This window comes from Scyliorhinus canicula, chromosome 9 (assembly GCF_902713615.1).
Source record: "Scyliorhinus canicula chromosome 9, sScyCan1.1, whole genome shotgun sequence".
Classification (NCBI taxonomy): domain Eukaryota; kingdom Metazoa; phylum Chordata; class Chondrichthyes; order Carcharhiniformes; family Scyliorhinidae; genus Scyliorhinus; species Scyliorhinus canicula.
This window is the reverse complement of record NC_052154.1, coordinates 130,243,377-130,264,003: the sequence shown is the minus strand read 5'-3', so window position 1 is coordinate 130,264,003 and position 20,627 is coordinate 130,243,377. Positions and strand designations below refer to the sequence as shown.

General features: G+C 44.2%; 1 protein-coding gene across 1 annotated transcript in view; it reads left to right on the top strand.

Moving 5' to 3' along the window:
* tsg101a (tumor susceptibility 101a) overlaps window positions 1-12,993 on the top strand; it is a 50,262-nt gene extending 37,269 nt beyond the window's left edge. The window contains exon 8 of the mRNA XM_038807590.1: window positions 12,669-12,993. Coding sequence (XP_038663518.1) covers window positions 12,669-12,758 — 90 coding nt within the window. The 3' untranslated portion in view covers window positions 12,759-12,993. The remainder of the gene's footprint in view (window positions 1-12,668) is intronic.
* The last annotated feature ends 7,634 nt before the right edge of the window (window positions 12,994-20,627 follow it).

The following is a 20,627-nucleotide window of genomic DNA, read 5'->3' as shown; positions in this document are numbered from 1 at the left end:
CGGGGCTGAAATCAAACCCGAGTCCTCGACACCGTGACGCAGCAGCGCTAACCATTGCACCACCGTGCTGTCATTCTCCAAAGCTTTGCCCGCATATTAACTCAACCATCATTCCTGTGTTCAATGACCTATTGGTAAAATAATGCCATGATTTTTTTATTGAAGTTTTACATAAAAACAAAATAACAACCAACGAGAATGCAAGAAATTACAAGCAAATAAAAAACAATATAAAACAAAAATACAATTAACTTAAGAATATGACCACATAGGTCTTAAATAGACCCTTTGCCAGCTGAGCCAAGGATAAAATCCTATTCGGCAAGGAGGAAGATGGGGCCAGAGGAAAGAGAGGTAAAACCAAACGAGAAAAGTCATAAACTTGAAATAAACAAAAAAGGCTTGAATTGGGTAGCTGAAATTTGTCAGCCAGCTCTCTAAAACTGGCAAACTTCCCCTCCACAAACAGGTCACCAAAATGCTCAAGTCCCTTTGCTTTCTAAGATTTCAATGTTGGGTCCAATCCAGAAGGTAAGAAAAGGTGATTGTTACCTACCCGCTAGAGATAGAGGAAGGTTGTTCCACCTCTAGAGAGTGGCTCTATTGCTAAGGCGAACAGAAGTAGGAAAAGAGGGCAGCCCTGTGTAGCGCCCTTTAGCGGAAGTAATTTGAGTGTAGAGTGTTCGTGTGAACCCTGGCCGTAGGGGGCATTATATAACAAGTTAATCCAAGAAGCAAATTTATGGCAGAATCCAAATCTCCCGCCAATCTCAAATAAATAAACCCACTCCACCCTATCAAATGCTTTTTCAGCGTCAAGAGGGACTATCACCTCAGGGTTGACCAGAGAAGGGAGAAAGAATAACATTTAAAAGGTAATATATAGTGGCAGATAATTGTTGACCCCTTCACTAAGCCTGTTTGATCCTCCGAAACACCTGAGAGCCAAGGCTTCAACCGGAGCACCAGAACCTTAACAAGCAGCTTAATTTCAGCATTTAAAAGCGAGATTGATCGGTATGAATCGCACTTGGTCGGGTCCTTGTCCCTTTTAAGGAGCAAGGAAATAGAGGCTTGTGTGAAGGTTGGAGGCAATGAATCCAGATGTTGGGTGTCATTAAACGTATGCAATGACAAGGGGCTGTCCGGAGAGCTTCGTGTAAAACCCGATTGGAAAGGCCATCTGGACTGCGGCCTTGCCAGACTGCGTCAACCCAATACATTTTGAAATTTTGTCAGGGTGTAACGGGGTCCCCGTCCAGTTCACAGCTCCTGTCCACCAACAGTTTGGATGGGCAGACAACCCAGAAAGTCAGACATGATCAATTTATGTAGCTCGCAGTAATAGGATTTAAAAGCCGCATTGACCTGGAGAGGGGCAGAAACGAGGTCGCCGCCGGATTAATTATCTGAGGGATCTCACGCACGGGAGGCGGCTAAACGTTTTGAGTTAATGAGCCAGGAGACAACTGGCCTTCTTAAAAAGTACCCTTGGAGTGCTGTAGCTGACACCCAGCTAGTGAACAGTAGCTCAAACTGAGTCTCAAGTACTGGTTATCCACCTCTAGAATGGAATCCGCCAGCTTTCTGCTGCTCCAGCCTCTTTGCTTTCAGAATATATGCTGTATAAGAAATAATCCCCCACCCCAAGGGCAGCATGGTGGTGCGGTGGTTAGCACTGCTGCATCAGCGCAGGCGACCCGGATTCGATCCCAGGTCACTGTCTGTATGGAGTTTGCACATTCTCCCTGTGTTTGCGTGGGTCTCACCCCACAACCCAAAAAGATGTGCAGGTAGATGGATTGGCCTGCTAAATGGCCCCTTAATTGGAAATAAAATAATTGGGTACTCTAAAAAAATGTATAAATAAATAAATAAATTATTTTTTAAAAAATATATCCCCCCAAGGAAGGCCTTAAGAGCCCTGCCACAGTGTGGATGAGGAGATAGAATCGGACTTGTTTAATTTAATATAGTCCTCAATGGAAGTTGGCAAATGCACACAAAATCTTTATCGTCGGTGAAGTAGTATATAATCTCCAAGGTGGACATTGGATGGGGGCCAGACTCGAGAAACAGTTCAATAAAATCTGAGGTGTGGTCAGAAATAACAATTGCTGAGTACTCGCCCACTACTACCGAAAGGAGAAGAGCCCTATCTAAAATGAAAAAAATCATTATGGGGATATGCATGTGGGGGGGAAAAAGAAAAATCATTGTCATTCAGGTGCAAAAAGCACCAGGGATTCCGACCGTTAATGTCAGCTATAATGTGAGATGAGGAGAACTGAACTCTTATAAATTAAAATCGCCATACTCCTGGCCCTGCTATTGAAATGGGAATGAAAAATCTTCCCAACCCAACCCTTGCGTAACCTGGTCTGATCCTTGATATGCAAGTGGGTTTTTTGCAAGAAAACAGTTTAGGAGTTTAGGCTCTTGGGGTAAGTGAATGCTTCGACCGTTTTACTAGGCCATTCAAACCCTTAACGTTCCAGATAACCAAACTGATTGGAGGTCTCCCAGCACCTCTTAATCCGGAAACAGCCATTCCCAAAGAGAGAAATCAAACAAGGGACACTGAAAAGATAAAGCAAAAAGATTCAACCAAGATGGCCACCGAGCCAAGTCAGTTGTCTTGACAAACGGAAACCAGCAGACACCGTCATCAAACTAAAACTAAAACCCACCCTAACCCCCATTCCAAAAATGCCATCATGAAACAGTAGCAAACAATAACTTATCCTAAAGCCTACAATTTACAAAATAAAACTAAACACAACCTCTAAGTTCATTTTTCACAACTATTGTAATGGGCTGCAGAAAAGTCTCTAAAAACCACCCCCATTAACTATAACACCCCTGTTAGCAGGGAAACTCCCAACTGGAAAATAAACCTTATTTAATCTACAATGCCACACCAGTACATGAATGTCCCACCCAATGATGATGATGAAAAGAGAAAGGGAACAACAGATTCATGTTAAAAAAACAAATAACAAGAGAACTCTCAAATCTAACCAAAGGCACCAAGAGCACATCCAAAGTGTCTGTCGACATAATCAGAAAACAGATCAAACTACGCCCAACTTGTGCCTTTGAATAAAGGAGACCACATCTCTTGGCATGTTAAAAAAGTGGTCTTTTTCCCCAAACATTACTCTTCAAGCTGGATAGACCATCCCAAACTCGACTCCATTCTTGCAAAGACGGATTTCACTACATTCAAAGCGGATCTTTTCTTTGCTAGATCCGCACTCATGCCTTGGTATAGCCTAATGGAGTGGCCTTCCCATTTGAGATCACAATGTTCCCTTGCCTATTAAAGAACCTGTTTGGTTTCTTTAAAACTGTGGAATCTTGTGAACACCACATGCAGTGGATCTCCGGAACATTGCTTAGGCCGAAGTAAGTGATGAGCCCATTCTAATTCTTGGGGGAGATGTAATACACCCTCATCCACCATCTTGTGGAACATGTTCGAGAAATATTCAGTCGGGATGCGGCCCTCAGTCCCCTCCGGTAACCACACAATACGAATTGACTCCTGGATCTGTTTTCCATTTCATTCGGTTTGGTTCTTAATGATTTACTGCCTTCAATCTCTGAAGTAAGATCGGACTTCAATCTCTGAAGTAAGATCGGACTTCAGAGAAGTAATCTGATCACTGTGATCCGATAATGCCGCTTCCATGCTCTTAATTGTGGCTTCTTTTTTTTCTTCATTCGTTCATGGGATGTGAGCATCGCTGGCTAGGCCAGCATTTATTGCCCCTCCCTGAGGGCATTTAAGAGTCAACCACATTGCTGTGGATCTGGAGTCACATGTAGGCCAGACCAGGTAAGGATGACAGATTTCCTTCCCTGAAGGACATTAATGAACCAAATGGGTTTTTACGATAATCAACAATGGTTTCATGATCATCATTAGACTTTTAATTCCAGATTTTTGTGGACTTCAAATTCCACTAACTGCCCTGATGCGATTGGGGCCCTGATGCGATTGGGACCCAGGCCCCCAGAGCATGACTCTGGGTCTCTGGATTACTAGCCCAGTGATAATACCACTGTGCCACTGCCTTGACGATATCACTTGTGGCTTCAAGAACCAAACTAATGGGGCTAAGGCGTCTTCAATTGATCTTTTAAGATTCACCGACAAGTTTTGTCGGTGTTTATCAAGTTTGTCGCCAAAATGCTGGTGAGAGCCTCAGCCGTTAGTGGATTGTTGGAGAGGAAGCAGCCACCTCTGCCATCTCACCACCAGTTGAACCATGAAAGGCGTCAGAATAAGTCGACGGATTTCAGCTCAAACTTTTCTTGACTCTATCTCCCTTGGAATCTCAAAGAAGAGAGAACTCTTCCCTGCTAAATCTCAAGATTTTCTGAAAAGTAAAAATTCCATGGCACCAGGAAAAATGGCAAAAAGATCAGCTTTCCAGCGAGAGCCACCTCGTGTGCTTCTTCCCCGCTGTTACCAGACTCCTGAATGATCCTCATGGACTGAACTGATCTCTCTACACACCTTCTCTACTGAGTAGCACTACACTCCATATGCTTCACCCGATGTCTATGCATTTATATTGTGTATTTATCGTATGTCCTATGTTTTTCATGTATGGAACGATCTGCTTGGACTGTACGCAGAACAATACTTTGCACTGTACCTTGGTACACGTGACAATAGACACAAATCCAGCACGGTGGCGCAGTGGGTTAGCCCTGCAGCCTCACGGTGCCGAGGTCCCAGGTTCGATCCCGGCTCTGGGTCACTGTCCGTGTGGAGTTTGCACATTCTCCCCGTGTTTGCGTGGGTTTCGCCCCCACAACCCAAAAATGCGCAGGCTAGGTGGATTGACCAGACTAAATTGCCCCTTAATTGGAAAAAAAAAATTGGGTACTCTAAATTTATATTTAAAAAAAAAAGACCCAAATCCAATTCTCCCTCATCGTGCTACCAGAAGTCCAATGCCATGATTTTTAAATTTGCATCTTTGTTTTCAAATCGCTTTATGGCCTAGCCTCTTCCTATTGTTGTAATGTCCTCCAGCCCCACGACCCTCTGAAATATCTGAACACCTCCTAATTCTGACCCCTTGGACATCCATTGGGCCACCATTAGTAGAAGTGCCTTCAACTGCCAAGGCCTAAGCTCTGAAATTACACCCCAAAACCCCCTTTACCTCTTAAGCTCTCTCTCCTCTTTTAAGACCTACCCAATAATCTACCTCTTTGACCAGACGTTTGCTCATCTGTTCTAATTTGTGATTTGATGCCAAATATTGTTTTATACTGCTCCTGTGAAGTGTTGTGGGTCATTCTGACTGCATTAAAGCTCCAATATAAAGTGAAGATTTTTTAATAATCTTTATTTGAATGAATGAAAATCGCTTATTGTCACAAGTAGGCTTCAATGAAGTTACTGTGAAAAGCCCCGAGTCGCCACATTCCGGCGCCTGTTCGGGTAGGCTGGTACGGGAATTGAACCGTGCTGCTGGCCTGCCCTGGTGTGCTTTCAAAGTCATGATTTAGCCCAGTGTGCTAAACCATTTGTTGAAGTTGTTACTAAAATCCCTTGGTTATATTTGTTAAAAAGCAGATGGAAATGCCTATGCTATTGACAGAGATCCCTTTCACAGGAGATCACTGTGTTTGTGTTTGCGCTTTAGCAGAGCGAGATTTATCCCATTGTCTGCTCTTTCTCCATTTCCCTGCAACTTTCTCTCTTTATAGTATTTATCCAGTTCTCTTTTGAAAATTAATATTTTTATTGCTTCTGCCACTTTTTCATGCAATGTATTCCAGATCATAATATATCAGAGTAAAAGTTCTTATCTTTATTTCTCTTCCAGTTGGCTTGCCCATTATGTTAAATCTGCATTCTCTGGTTAACAACCCTCATGCCACTGGAATGGGTTTACTGACTTTACTCAATCAAAGCCATTCATGATTTTGAAGACCGTTGTTGATTTTTCATTAACTGCTGTCACAGTACTGTTCGGGAGAGGCTGTGTACACAGCTCAGTTCTTGTCCCAGTACTGATCAGGGCGAGGTTGTGTACACAGCTCAGTTGCAGTCACAGTACTGATGAAATGAAATGAAAATCGCTTATTGTCACGAGTAGGCTTCAATGAAGTTACTGTGCAAAGCCCCTAGTCGCCACGTTCCGGCGCCTGTTCGGGGAGGCTGTTACGGGAATCGAACCGTGCTGCTGGCCTGCTTGGTCTGCTTTCAAAGTCAGCTATTTAGCCCTGAGGTGTGTACACAGCTCAGTTCCTGACCCAGTACTGATCAGAGAGATGTGTGCACAGCTCAGTTGCAGTCCCAGTACTGATCGGGGAGTGGTTGTGTACACAGCTCAGTTCCTGTCCCAGTACTGATCAGGGAGATGTGTGCACAGCTCAGTTGCAGTCACAGTACTGATCGGGGAGTGGCTGTGTACACAGCTCTGTTGCTGTCCCAGTGCTGATTAGGGAGATGTGTACACAGCTCAGTTGCAGTCACAGTACTGATCGGGGAGTGGTTGTGTACACAGTTCCGCTGCTGTCACAGTACTGATCAGGGAGAGGTTGTGTACACAGTTCTGCTGCTGTCACAGTACTGATCGGGGAGAGGTTGTGTACACAGTTCAGCTGCTGTCACAGTACTGATCGGGGAGAGATTGTGTACACAGTTCTGCTGCTGTCACAGTACTGATCGGGGAGAGGTTGTGTACACAGTTCAGCTGCTGTCACAGAACTGATCAAGAAGAGGCTGTGTACACATTGGAGTTGCTCACACTGTATTGCTCTGAAGGACGTGTAAAGTCCATAGAGACCCCGTTATTTTGTTCATAAGCCGCTGAAAGCTAACGACTAGGTCCAGGAAGCAATTAGGAAGATACATAGTCCATTGGCCTTTATTGCAAGAGGATTTGAGTAGAGGAGTAAAAAAGACATGCTACAGTTGTATAGATCAGGGTTTTTCAAACTCTGGCTCGCGACCCAGGGGTGCTTCGCAGGCAGGTGTCGGGAGGGTCGTGGAGCGATCAGTTGTGGCGTTCCTGATTGCGGGAAGAAGTCCTACAATGTTTTGCCTTGAAGCTTCTTTTGTATCAAAGATTAGATAAGCTCCAGTTTGGCAAATACATCCACCGAGCAAAGCAAACAGCCTATGTTATTTGTGACCCTAGATAACAATATGCAGGCTTTTCTCTCGACACTATTCAGAAGGAATCTCCATGGAATAATTTACCTGCTTTAATGGTGCGCTTCATGTATGACAGGACTCTGGTTCTCCTGGTCTGAGCCTGTGTTCTTCACCAGTGCGTGACCAAAATAATTTGATGCAGAACATAGAAGAGTACAGCACAGTAGAAGCTGAAATCTAAAATGATCAAAAAACTGAAAATGGTGGAAATACGATACAGGGCAGGCAGCATCTCTGGAGAAAGAAACAGAGTTCAAGTGTCAGGTCAATTACCTTTTGCCAGGAAAAATTAGAGATATAGCAGATTTAATCAAGTATAGTGCTTGGGGAGGACAAGATATTGAAGAGACCAAAACCTTAATTGAGTGATGGCTTTGCAAAACTCCATTCAGTCTGCAAGCATGACTCTCAGGTTCCAGTCACCCGTGATTTTAATTCTCGGCACCAAACCCACCTTGATCTCCTACACTGGTCTAATGAAGCTTAACTTAAGCTTAAGAAACAGTATCTAATCTTTCAATTTAGCACTTTATAACTTTCCAGGCTCCATATTGAGCTCAACTATTACAGATAATAATGCCTGCCCACATTTTCTTTCAGATGGCAGCTCTTTGTGGGGGTTGGGGTGACGGTGGATAAATCACCTGGACCAGATGAACTACACCCCAGGGTTCTAAAGGAGATAGCTGAAAAGATTGTGGAGGCATCAGTGGTGATCTTTCAGGAATTACTAGAGGTGGGGAGGGTCCCAGAGGACTGGAAAATGTCTAATGTAACACCTCTTTTTAAGAAGCAAGGGAGGCAGAAGACAGGAAATTATAGGCCGGTTAGCCTGACTTTGGTCATTGGTAAGATTTTAGAGTCCATTATTATTGCGGGGTACTTGGAAGTGCATGATAAACTAGGGCTGAGTCAACACGGCTTCGTCAAGGGGAGTCATGTCTGACAAATCTGTTAGAGTTCTTTGAGGAGATAACAAGGAAATTAAGACAAAGGAGAACCAGTGGACATGATTTATTTAGATTTCCAGAAGACCTGTGACAAGGTGCCGCATAGGAGACTGTTAAATAAGTTAAGAGCCCATGATGTTAAAGATAAGATCCTGGCATGGATTGACGATTGGCTGACTGGCAGAAGGCAGAGAGTGGGGATAAAGGGGTATTTTCTGGATGGCAGCTAGTGACTAGTGGTGTGCCTCGGGTCGGTGCTGGGACCACAATTTTTCACAATATACATTAATGACCTGGAAGAAGGAACTGAAGGCACTGTTGCTAAGTTTACAGATGATACAAAGATATGCAGAGGGACAGGTAGTATTGAGGAAGCAAGGGGACTGCTGAAGGACTTGGACAGGCTAAAAGAGTGGGCAAAGAAGTGGCAGATGGAATACAATGTGGAAAAGTGTGAGGTTATGCTCTTTGGAAGACGGAATGGAGACACAAACTATTTTCTAAATGGGGAAATTCTTAAGAAATCAGAAGCACAGAGGGACTTGAGAGTCCTTGTTCAAGATTTTAACGTGCACGTTCAATCGGCAGTTAGGAAGGCAAATGCAGTGTTAGCATTCATGTCGAGAGGACCAGAATACAAGAGCAGAGATGTACTTCTGAGGCTGTGCAAGGCTCTGGTCAGATCCCATTTGGAGTATTGGATTGGATTTGTTTATTGTCACGTGTACCGAGATAGTGAAAAGTACTTTTCTGCAAGCAGCTCAACAGATCATTAAGTACATGGGAAGAAAAGGGAATAAAAGAAAATACATAATAGGGAAAAGAGAGAGGTTAGTAATAATGTTAGTCTTAGAACTAAATTTTAAAAGATTAGAACGAGTATAAGTTAAGTAAAAAGTGGATCTGTTGGGGAGAGCTCGCAGAGAGTCGCCTCGTTCCAATGCCATCTTCTGGAGTATTGTGAGCAGTTTTGGGCCCCGTATCTAAGGAGGGATGTGCTGGCCTTGGAAAGGATTCAGAGGTGGTTCACAAGAATAATCCCTGGAATGAAGAGCTTGTCATATGAGAAGCGATTAAGGACTCTGGGTCTGTACATGTTGGAGTTAGAAGGAGAAGGGGGGAATCTTATTGAAACTTCCAGTATACTGCGAGGCCTGGATAGAGTGGACGTGGAGAGAATGTTTCCACTGGTAGGAAAAACTAGAACCGGAGGGCACAACCTCAGACTGAAAGGACGATCCTTTAAGACAGAAATTAGGAGGAATTTATTCAGCCAGAGGGTGGTGAATCTGTGGAACTCTTTGCCACAGAAGGCTGTGGAGGCTAAATGACTGAATGTCTTTAAGACGGAGATAGATAAGTACTTAATTAATAAGGGGATCGGGGATTATGGGGCGAAGGCAGGAGAATGGGGATGAAAAAAATATCGGCAATGATTGAACGGTGGAGCAGGCTCGATGGGCCCAGTGGCCTAATTCTGCACTTATGTCTTGTCTTATGGTTGGCAAGGATTCTGCTTTTCTCATTCACACCTCCTCTGGACCCAATCTTTGTTTCTTTACTTGTCCCATTACTAACTGTAGCACATGGGTAGCACTGTTGCTTCACAGAGCAGGGTCCCAGGTTCGATTCCCGGCTTGGGTCACTGTCTACGCTGAGTCTGCACATTCTCCCCATGCCTGCATGGGTTTCCTCCGGGCTCCCGCTTTCCTCCCACAAGTCCCGAAAGACGTGCTGTTAGGTAATTTGGACATTCTGAATTCTCCCTCTGTGTACCCGAACAGGCGCCAGAATGTGACGACTCAAGGCTTTTCACAGTAATTTTATTGCAGTGTTAATGTAAGCCTACTTGTGACACTAAAGATTACTTTACTTTACTATCTCCTCATACATGGTTTTATCATCCCATTTTAATCTATCCTGCCTTCACCCCCGTCACCGACCTTTCCTTTGTTCTCCATCCCAAATCATCCCACCTCTGACTTGTTTGAAAAAGTTTAAAAGTTGGAAAATCTGGGCAGTATGGTGGCGCAGTGGGTTAGCCCTGCTGCCTCACGGCGCCGAGGTCCCAGGTTCAATCCCGGCTCTGGGTCACTGTTCGGAGTTTGCACATTCTCCCCTTGTCTGCGTGGGCTTCGCCCCGACAACCCAAAGATGTGCAGGATAGGTGGATTTAACACGCTAAATTGCCCCTTAATCGGGAAAAAAATGAATTGTGTACACTAAATTAAAAAGAAAAAGGAAAGTCTTGCTACAACTGTACAGAGCACTGGTGAGACCACACCCTGTCGTACTGCCTCTTGCGTTTCTTAGTGCACCGCCACACTCTCCTCAGCATTCCCTGGCTCAAAGGTCCAACATCCAGACATTCCACTGCACCTGCACACACCTGCCAATGCTGTCTGCATCACATCCACCTCTCTCTGTTTTCAGCTATGGCAGGCACATCAAAAACAGTGATACATGATCACTTGAGCTTCTACCCTCTCTCTTCAAAGGATGAGGTAGCACCCAATAGATAGGAGCAGAGTAGAACCAGCATAGCACGAGAAAACCTTCTCCTGACCACTGTCTAGAACTCTTGGCATCATGGGACCAGCTGCACCAGAATCAGCCATCCCGTGTTGCTAAGAACATTGTGGGGTGTATGTTCCTACCTGATGCCGCTTCTTAATTCCCAGCGAGCTCTCATCCTGAGATTTGGATGTTGAGCCAGCTGGTCTGAACATGGGTCTCCCCACCACCGTTCTGATTTTCTGCTTTCAGACACCCCAAAACATTCACCTGCCCAGTCACAGCAGCTTGAGGATGAGTAGGGGGAGAACAGCAACACAGCACCAATAAAGAGACCCAGTCACTTGTCCTGACACACGAGATCATCAGCTCAGATAGCCACTTAGAGGCTTCTATAGAGTTGAGGTGCACACATGGTGAGTCAACAGGCATGTGTGGGCTGAGGTCACGCCTGGAGTTAAAGGACAGTTTGCCAGCTCACCAGATTGCATGGTTGCAGATGAGTTCTACCACAGGGGATTTAGATGGAAGACCTCGATGGGACAGCATACAGGGGAGCCTTTGATAAGCATGCACACTGAGATGCTGAGTGCATTGACAGATGTGCCAGACAATTTCCTGTTACTGTTATGGAGCACGAAGGAGTCTGACAAAGTTGGTTGAGGGCATTGTGCACAGCTGTTCCTTTCTGCAGCTTCTGCTCCATCTCATGCTGCAGACTGGGACCTGTCCCCATACCTACATGTGTGTGCACAGTAAGAAGTCTTACAACACCAGGTTAAAATCCAACAGGTTTGTTTCGAATCACTAGCTTTCGGAGCACTGCTCCTTCCTCAGGTGAATGAAGGGGTGGGTTCCAGAAACATTTATATTGACAAAGTCAAAGATGCAATACGATACTTTGAATGCAAGTCTTTGCAGGTAATTAAGTCTACAGGTCCAGACGGAGCAACTGGAGAGAGGGATACTTGCAGGTTAAGGAGGTGTGAATTGTTTCAAGCCAGGACAGGTAGGATTTTGCAAGCCCAGGCCAGATGGTGGGGGTGAATGGAGGTGCAGCTATGGAGAAACATTTATGCCCATGGTGTCTGGGCAATGCCAGTCAATTTAAAAGAATCTTGTGGATTTTATTTATTCACATGTTCGATTGGCAGCTCTAACCAGAAATGGAGGTAATGTGTGTTTAAAAATATGCATTAAATTGGGAAGTCCATCAGGATCAATTGGAACAATAGGCTTGTGAGACTCCATGAATGGTCAGCATCAAACTGCCACACAGAATTCAGGAAACTTGTGTCCTGTCAGTTTACTTTTTCAAAACCAATGCTTTTTTTTAATATTCCTAACTTCTGAGGGCAATATGAGCAGTTATGGTAATTACTGTGGAATTTACAACATGAGTGATATTTTACGATTTAAGAAATCTGGTGATTTCAAGCCAAAGGTGATGTGACAGCATGATATAAGCAGCAAAGAACATTGAGCCTTGGTCTATTGATAATAATCCAGATATTGGACCAATAAACGTTTGATTCTACACCTAGCTGCCTTATTGCTGAAGATTGAGATCCTGGGCAGCATGTGGTGTAGTGGTTAGCACTGGGAATGCGGCGCTGAGGACCCGGGTTCGAATCCAGGCCCTGGGTCACTGTCCATGTGGAGTTTGCACATTCTCCCTGTGTCTGTGTGGGTTTCACCCCCCACAACCCAAAGATGTGCAGGTAAGGTGGATTGGCCACGCTAAATTGCCCCTTAATTGAGAAAAAAAATAATTGGGTATTCTAAATTTATTTTTTAAAAGATTGCGATCCCTCATTGTAACTGGGACAAACGTAATGAAAACAGAGTCCCAGTGAGGAATTTTCAAATACAAGTAACATGTGAGCTCAGTTACCTTTCTGGGAATTTTAAAAACCTAGACCTCTAACCAGATACAAACCACAGTACTGTAAGATTGCAGACTTAAATTTTCTAATTCAATAACCGTCACTAATTTATTTTGGTCCTCTCCACAGCACGTGCGTCTCCTGTCTCGGAAACAGTTCCAGCTTCGAGCATTGATGCAGAAAGCAAGAAAAACAGCTGGTCTTAGTGACTTGTACTGAGCCATTCTTTGTGTGACTCAGAGTCAGGTCTGCTTTATTTTCTCTCTCATTTGTCTTGTCTGCAGCTAACCAGTCTCATAGAAAAATAAGTTATTGTATATTCCAACTGTAAATTATGTTGACTTTCTGATTTGTGTTGTTTCCTTTACTTTTAAAACAGTTTTGTTTTAGGGACTTCGTATTTACCTGTACCCTCCAGGAGAAGGAATTAGAATAAAGATTCTTTAAATTCCAAGCTTTTTGACAATTACATTGTGTTGGGGAATTTTATCAAAGTTCTTTTTAACTTGCGAAAATCGCATTGATCATGGCCTTTGATGATGCAGCTGATTCTTATCCAAGACAGTTGCCATGACATTAAAATGTACGTTACCTCCAGAAATGGAAGGAATATATCCGACAAATCCGGCCAAATGTGAGGTAATGCATTTTGGAAGGTCTAATGCAGGTAGGGAATATACAGTGAATGATAGAACCCTCAAGAGTATTGAAAGTCAGAGAGATCTAGGTGTTCAGGTCCACAGGTCACTGAAAGGGGCAACACAGGTGGAAAGGTAGTCAAGAAGGCATGCTTGCCTTCATTGGCCGGGGCATTGGGTATAAGAATTGGCAAGTCATGTTGCAGCTGTATAGAACCTTAGTTAGGCCACACTTGGAGTATAGTGTTCAATTCTGGTCGCCACACTACCTGGAAGGATGTGGAGGCGATAGAGAGGGTGCAGAAGAGATTTACCAGGATGTTGCCTGGTATGGAGGGCTTTAGCTATGAGGAGCGGTTGAATAAACTCGGTTTGTTATCACTGGAATGACAGAGGTTGAGGGGCGACCTGATAGAGGTCTACAAAATTATAGACAGAGTGGATAGTCAGAGGCTTTTCTCCAGAGTAGAGGGGGTCAATTACTAGGGGGCATAACTTTAAGGTGCGAGGGGCAAGGTTTAGAGGAGATGTACGAGGCAAGTTTCTTTTACACAGAGGGTAGTGGGTGTCTGGAACTAGCTGCCGGAGGAGGTGGTGGAAGCAGGGACGATAATGACATTTAAGGGGCATCTTGACAAATACATGAATAGGATGGGAATAGAGGGATACGGACCCAGGAAATGTAGAAGATTTTAGTTTAGACGGCAGCATGGTTGGCACGGGCTTGGAGGGCCTGTTCCTGTGCTGTACTTTTCTTTGTTCTTTGTTCAGACAGCTCATTATCCAGTAAGAGCCAGGCGAGAAATTTGGATTTTAAAAACCTGTGTGAAGCATGTTGTTTTGAATCCACTACCCTATGGCTGTATCAATGTACGTGCTTGACCCGTATCATTTAGAATATAGAGAAGTGGTTTTCTGTTGCTGTTGTTCTGGGCCAGAGTTTAGAGAACCCCAAAGTGTACCATGGAGTTCACCTGACCCCCAGCTTTTACTAGATTGTGGTATGGGGAGCACACGGCTCACCCTACAGGTGTGGTACAACAGAAATGGAAAACAGTGTTTATTCTATGAACTCAAGTTAACCTTTTTAAAACGTACAGTGAACACCTTGGCAACCATTAATTCAAATACAACCCCCAAAGACTACAACACTAAGTAAACCTTTAAGCTTTCCTTTTTAACATCCGTACGACTTAAAAAGCCTTTATCAGAAGCACATCAGGTTAAAGTCACTACTGAAAACATTTATAATTCTGAATTCACCAAATGATCGAGAGTCTTTTGATGGCAGAGAATAGCAGTTCACCTGCTTGGTTTGGTTTCAGCTCCAATACTGAAAACAAAACTAAAACACAACCTGAAGCCTGCTCATAAACGAAAGTAAAAAGCTGACAGACAGCCCAGCTCCACCCACTCTAACATCACTGCAGTAGTAAGCACCCATTTCTTAAAGGTACTCTCAGTACAGATATTTATATACACACCCATTTGTAAACGCTATTTTCTTAAAGGTACTCTCACATGACACTGTACCATGTGATTCAATAGCATATGGTTCTCCATAACTTCTTTTCTGTGAGACTTCCCTGTGTCAGTCCATATACAACTTTGGCTTTTCCAAAATTTTGGTTACACAGATTTCTAAGAAAACTTATCCTTGGTAGCCACTCTTTCATCTGCATTATTTGCAGGTACACAATGGCCTCTTATGATGTCAGACTGCCTGCCCATTGTTGAGGATGAACTGAAATGTCTTCCAATACCATGTTGAGAAAAGCAAAATCATTTGAGGCCCCTTCCCACTTATACCATCTGCCTCCGATTGCTCACACAGACTAAACCTTGAGCCTTGCATTCTCTTTGACCATAATCTGAACTTCAAACATCACAACTTAGTAAATTATCAGAACTACTTTCACTTCTGCAATATGGTTGACCTCTGCCAATCAGTGCTTACACTTTCAGTACTTGTGATCTCAATTCAATTTCTTCAATTCCTTCCATAACTTCAACTTATCTAAAATTCGTATTGCCTACATTCTGTGCCATGTAATTTTCACTATCTCATCATGCCTTGTTCCTACTGCCTTTGTGACTATTGCTTTGAATTTTATCATCCTCCATTTCCTCTTCAAGAACCTTGGCCTCGCCTATCGCTAATGCTCCAATTCTAAAGTCTCCCACCTCTGCCCGTTGATCTTTTTGACTCGGGCCTGAGAATCTGCTCTGCACCTTCGCTTACCATAGTAATATCAACACTGATTCAGCCCTACTCACCGGAGAATCCTCATTCTAATCTTTCACTTGTGTCGCTCAGTTTTGTCTAAATATATTTGATCTCCAATGTGATTTTGTCACTGGTTATTTCCTCTAACTTTACTGATCCGTCACCGCAACATGCAGCAAAATATCACGTATAAAATCAACATAATTCAAAACCAGAACCTGGACCATTTTCTTCCCTTACTGCTGTCGGTGGGAATAGGATTAAACCTGAATACACATAAGCAGTGACATTAGGAGTCCACACCGTAGGATTGATGTGACTTATGCACATTACTTGGAAGGGGATTTATTACAGGTTGAGTATCCTTTTTTGAATTTTGGAATACTAAGCTGCAACACACTGCTCTGAGTCGCCAGCTGATTTGGGGGGGGGGGGGGGAAGAGAGAATCAGATACCAGGTTCATCAGTGCAACAAACCTGTGCCGTAAATTGGAAGGATACACACACTAGCGTGCGTTCAGCCACAGGAACCCTCCCCTTCCCCATCCGGAAGCAGCAGTTGCTCCAGCAACCTAGGCAACCCCCTCCAGACCTTTCGCGCAAAGTTCCTACCTGCAGATACCTGAACTCACGCCCCCTCAGCAGCTCTACCCTCTCCCTTACTCATCCAGACTGGCAAACCCTTCCTCCAAATACAGATCCCCTCACCTTGACCATCCCTACCTCCTGTTCACTATCCACCCCCCCCCCCCCCCCCCCCCCCCCCCCCCCCCGGTACAAACCCACAATTCTCACACAGCAGCGTTAGCACTGACTTCCCACCTTAAAATGTCTCAAATGATTCCACATCTTCACCATGAATTGCACCACCGGCCTCCCTGAATACCTATTCAAAGCCAATGTCACTATAGCTCTCAAACTAGATCCCTTACAAGATTCCAACTCCACCCTAACCTACCCTTCTCCTTCCCACCATTGCCACACCTTGTCCACATTCGCTGCCCAATAATGAAGCAAATTCAACAACGCCAACCCCCCTCTGCTGCTTCTGTAGCAGGGTCCTCCCCACCCTTGGCACGTTTCCCACCCATACAACAGGAGAGCCTGAAAGATAAACAAAAACCTCAACAGAATATTCATTTTCACTTGGACCATCCCTGCTAACATTATTGGGGTATCAATTTATAATGCAAGTGCCATTTGTCATAACTTGTGTTGTAAGGTCAAGAACTCCTGTACTGCAATCTCCATGTATTCCTTTGAAAGTTGCTGGAAAATGATCAGTTGCCACTTAGTGCATAGGTCTGTGAACCATATACTCCATGCAGGTGGCAAGGGTGCATCTGTTTATTGTCCAACCTAATAACTTACATTTATAGTTTCAAAGCACATACTATGGGAAGAGACTTGGAGCTGAAGAAACAAGGGAGGATTGAGGTTGGAGTGATGGAGCAATAGCTGAAGTTTGAGTGTAAGAGTAGAAATAGTGGTTTCAAAATGGAATTTATATTTGATAGGGTTGCAGTAACTGGCAGGTAATGAACAGAAACAGGAAAAGATGGCATGACAGTGATAGGCTTGAAAAGTTTCTCTCTCCATAGATGCTGCTGCCGGACCCAAGTATTTCCAGCATTTTCTATTTGTATTTTAATCAAGAGGGGGGAAATTTGAAGAGGAAACTAATTATTTTGTGCTTTGTAAAGTTCACCAGTTAAACCTAATGAACAAAATGTCAGGCAAGTGTGCAGTATGAATTCACACAATATTAGAGCTACCCTGGACTGTGTTGCTGTGGTACACAATCTCAATGAAACACTAGAAAATAGGAAATTGCACAAACTCTTGCACTTTTAGATAGATAGATAGAGAAATACAGCACAGAACAGGCCCTTCGGCCCACGATGTTGCGCCGAACTTTGGTCCTAGGTTAATCATAGAATTTTGGACAATTTTTCATGGCCAATCCACCCAACCTGCACATCTTTGGACTGTGGGAGGAAACCCACGCAGTCACGGGGAGGATGTGCAGACTCCACACAGACAGTGACCCAAGTCGAAATCGAACTTGGGACCCTGGAGCTGTGAAGCAATTGTGCTATCCACAATGCTACCGTGCTGCCCTTAAGAAGTTAACCTACACTCCATTATTCTACCCTAATCCATGTACCTATCCAATAGCCGCTTGTAGGTCCCTAACGTTACCGACTCAACTACTTCCACAGGCAGTGCATTCCATGCCCCCACTACCCTCTGGGTAAAGAACCTACCTCTGACATCCCCTCTATATCTTCCACCATTTATCTTAAATTTATGTCCCCTTGTAATGGTGTGTTCCACCCGGGGAAAAAGTCTCTGGCTGTCTACTCTATCTATTCCCCTGATCATCTTATAAACCTCTATCAAGTCGCCCCTCATCCTTCTCCGTTCTAATAAGAAAAGGCCTAGCACCCTCAACCGTTCCTCGTATGACCTACTCTCCATTCCAGGCAACATCCTGGTAAATCTCCTTTGCACCTTTTCCAAAGCTTCCACATCCTTCCTAAAATGAAGCGACCAGAACTGCACACAGTACTCCAATTGTGGCCTGACCAAGGTTTTGTACAGCTGCATCATCACCTCACGGCTCTTAAATTCAATCCCTCTGCTAATGAACGCCAGAACACCATAGGCCTTCTTCACAGCTCTATCCACTTGAGTGGCAACTTTCAAAGATCTATGAACATAGACCCCAAGATCTCTCTGCTCCTCCACATTGCCAAGAATCCTACCGTTAACCCTGTATTCCGCATTCATATTTGTCCTTCCAAAATGGACAACCTCACACTTGTCAGGGTTAAACTCCATCTGCCACTTCTCAGCCCAGCTCTGCATTCTATCTATGTCTCTTTGAAGCCGATAACAGCCCTCCTCACTATCCACAACTCCACCAATCTTTGTATCATCTGCAAATTTACTGACCTACCCTTCAACTCCCTCATCCAAGTCATTAATGAAAATCACAAACCGCAGAGGACCCAGAACTGATCCCTGCGGTACGCCACTGGTAACTGGGCTCCAGGCTGAATATTTGCCATCCACCACCACTCTGTGACTTCTATCGGTTAGCCAGTTTGTTATCCGACTAGCCAAATTTCCCACTATCCCATGCCTCCTTACTTTCTGCACAAGCCTACAATGGGGAACCTTATCAAATGCCTTACTAAAATCCATGTACACTACATCCACTGCTTTACCTTCATCCACATGCTTGGTCACCCCCTCAAAGAAGTCAATAAGACTTGTAAGGCAAGACCTACCCCTCACAAATCCGTGCTGACTATCCCTAATCAAGCAGTGCCTTTCCAGATGCTCAGAAATCCTATCCCTCAGTACCCTTTCCATTACTTTGCCTGCCACCGAAGTAAGACTAACTGGCCTGTAATTCCCAGGGTTATCCCTATTCCCTTTTTTGAACAGGGGCACGACATTCGCCACCCTCCAATCCTCTGGTACCACCCCTGTTGACAGCGAGGACGAAAAGATAATTGCCAACGGCTCTGCAATTTCATTTCTTGCTTCCCATAGAATCCTTGGATATATCCCGTCAGTCCCGGGGGACTTGTCTAACCTCAGGTTTTTCAAAACGCGCAACACATCTTCCTTCCTGACAAGTATCTCCTCGAGCTTATCAGTCTGTTTCACACTGTCCTCTCCAACAATATGGCCCCTCTCGTTTGTAAATACTGAAGAAAAATACTTGTTCAAGACCTCTCCTATCTCTTCAGACTCAATACACAATCTCCCGCTACTGTCCTTGATCGGACCTACCCTCGCTCTAGTCATTCTCATATTTCTCACATATGTGTAAAAGGCCTTGGGGTTTTCCTTGATCCTACCTGCCAAAGATTTTTCATGCCCTCTCTTAGCTCTCCTAATCCCTTTCTTCAGTTCCCTCCTGGCTATCTTGTATCCCTCCAGCGCCCTGTCTGAACCTTGTTTCTTCAGCCTTACCTAAGTCTCCTTCTTCCTCTTAACAAGACATTCAACCTCTCTTGTCAACCATGGTTCCCTCACTCGACCATCTCTTCCTTGCCTGACAGGGACATACATATCAAAGACACGCAGTACCTGTTCCTTGAACAAGTTCCACATTTCACTTGTGTCCTTCCCTGACAGCCTATGTTCCCAACTTCTGCACTTCAATTCTTGTGACAGCATTGTATTTACCCTTCCCCCAATTATAAACCTTGCCCTGTTGCACGCACCTATCCCTCTCCATAACTAAAGTGAAAGTCACAGAATTGTGGTCACTACCTCCAAAATGCTCCCCCACTAACAAATCTATCACCTGCCCTGGTTCATTACCAAGTACTAAATCCAATATGGCCTCCCTTCTGGTCGGACAATCTACATACTGTGTTAGAAAAGCTTCCTGGACACACTGCACAAACACTACCCCATCCAAACTATTTGATCTAAAGAGTTTCCACTCAAATGTTTGGAAAGTTGAAGTCACCCATGACTACTACCCTGTGACTTCTGCACCTTTCCAAAATCTGTTTCCCAATCTGTTCCTCCACATCTCTGCTACTATTGGGGGGGCCTATAGAAAACTCCCAACAAGGTGACTGCTCCTTTCCTATTTCTGACTTCAACCCATACTACCTCAGTCGGCAGATCCTCCTCGAACTGCCTTTCTGCAGCTGTTATACTATCTCTAATTAACAATGCCCCCCCCCCCCCCCCCCCTACCTCTTTTACCATCCTCCCTAATCTTGTTGAAACATCTATAAGCAGGGACCTCCAACAACCATTTCTGCCCCTCTTCTATCCAAGTTTCCGTGATGGCCACCACATCGTAGTCCCAAGTACCGATCCATGCCTTAAGTTCACCTTAGAACTGGCGGAGTGTGGTTTCAGGGATTAATAATGGACAGCAGGTCTCCAGGGGGTAAACAGAGTATCCCCATAGATATTTCCAAAGAATTGTCCAGCATCTTTCTCGGGACCTCAAAATGGAGGCACTGTTTTTTGTCCTTCACTCATTCTTCTGTACTATGCATGACTTTTGTATGATATTATCTAACCATCACTTTAGATTTACAAACATCATCTCTCCTACTTAGTTGGTAATATCTTGCACGAAGATTTTTGTCCTTGTTTTGGGTTTCTTGGGCATTTGAAACTGGAGTAGATGCTACAAGTTATTGTATGATTTTTATATTAAAAACAGCTTCAGCAAAC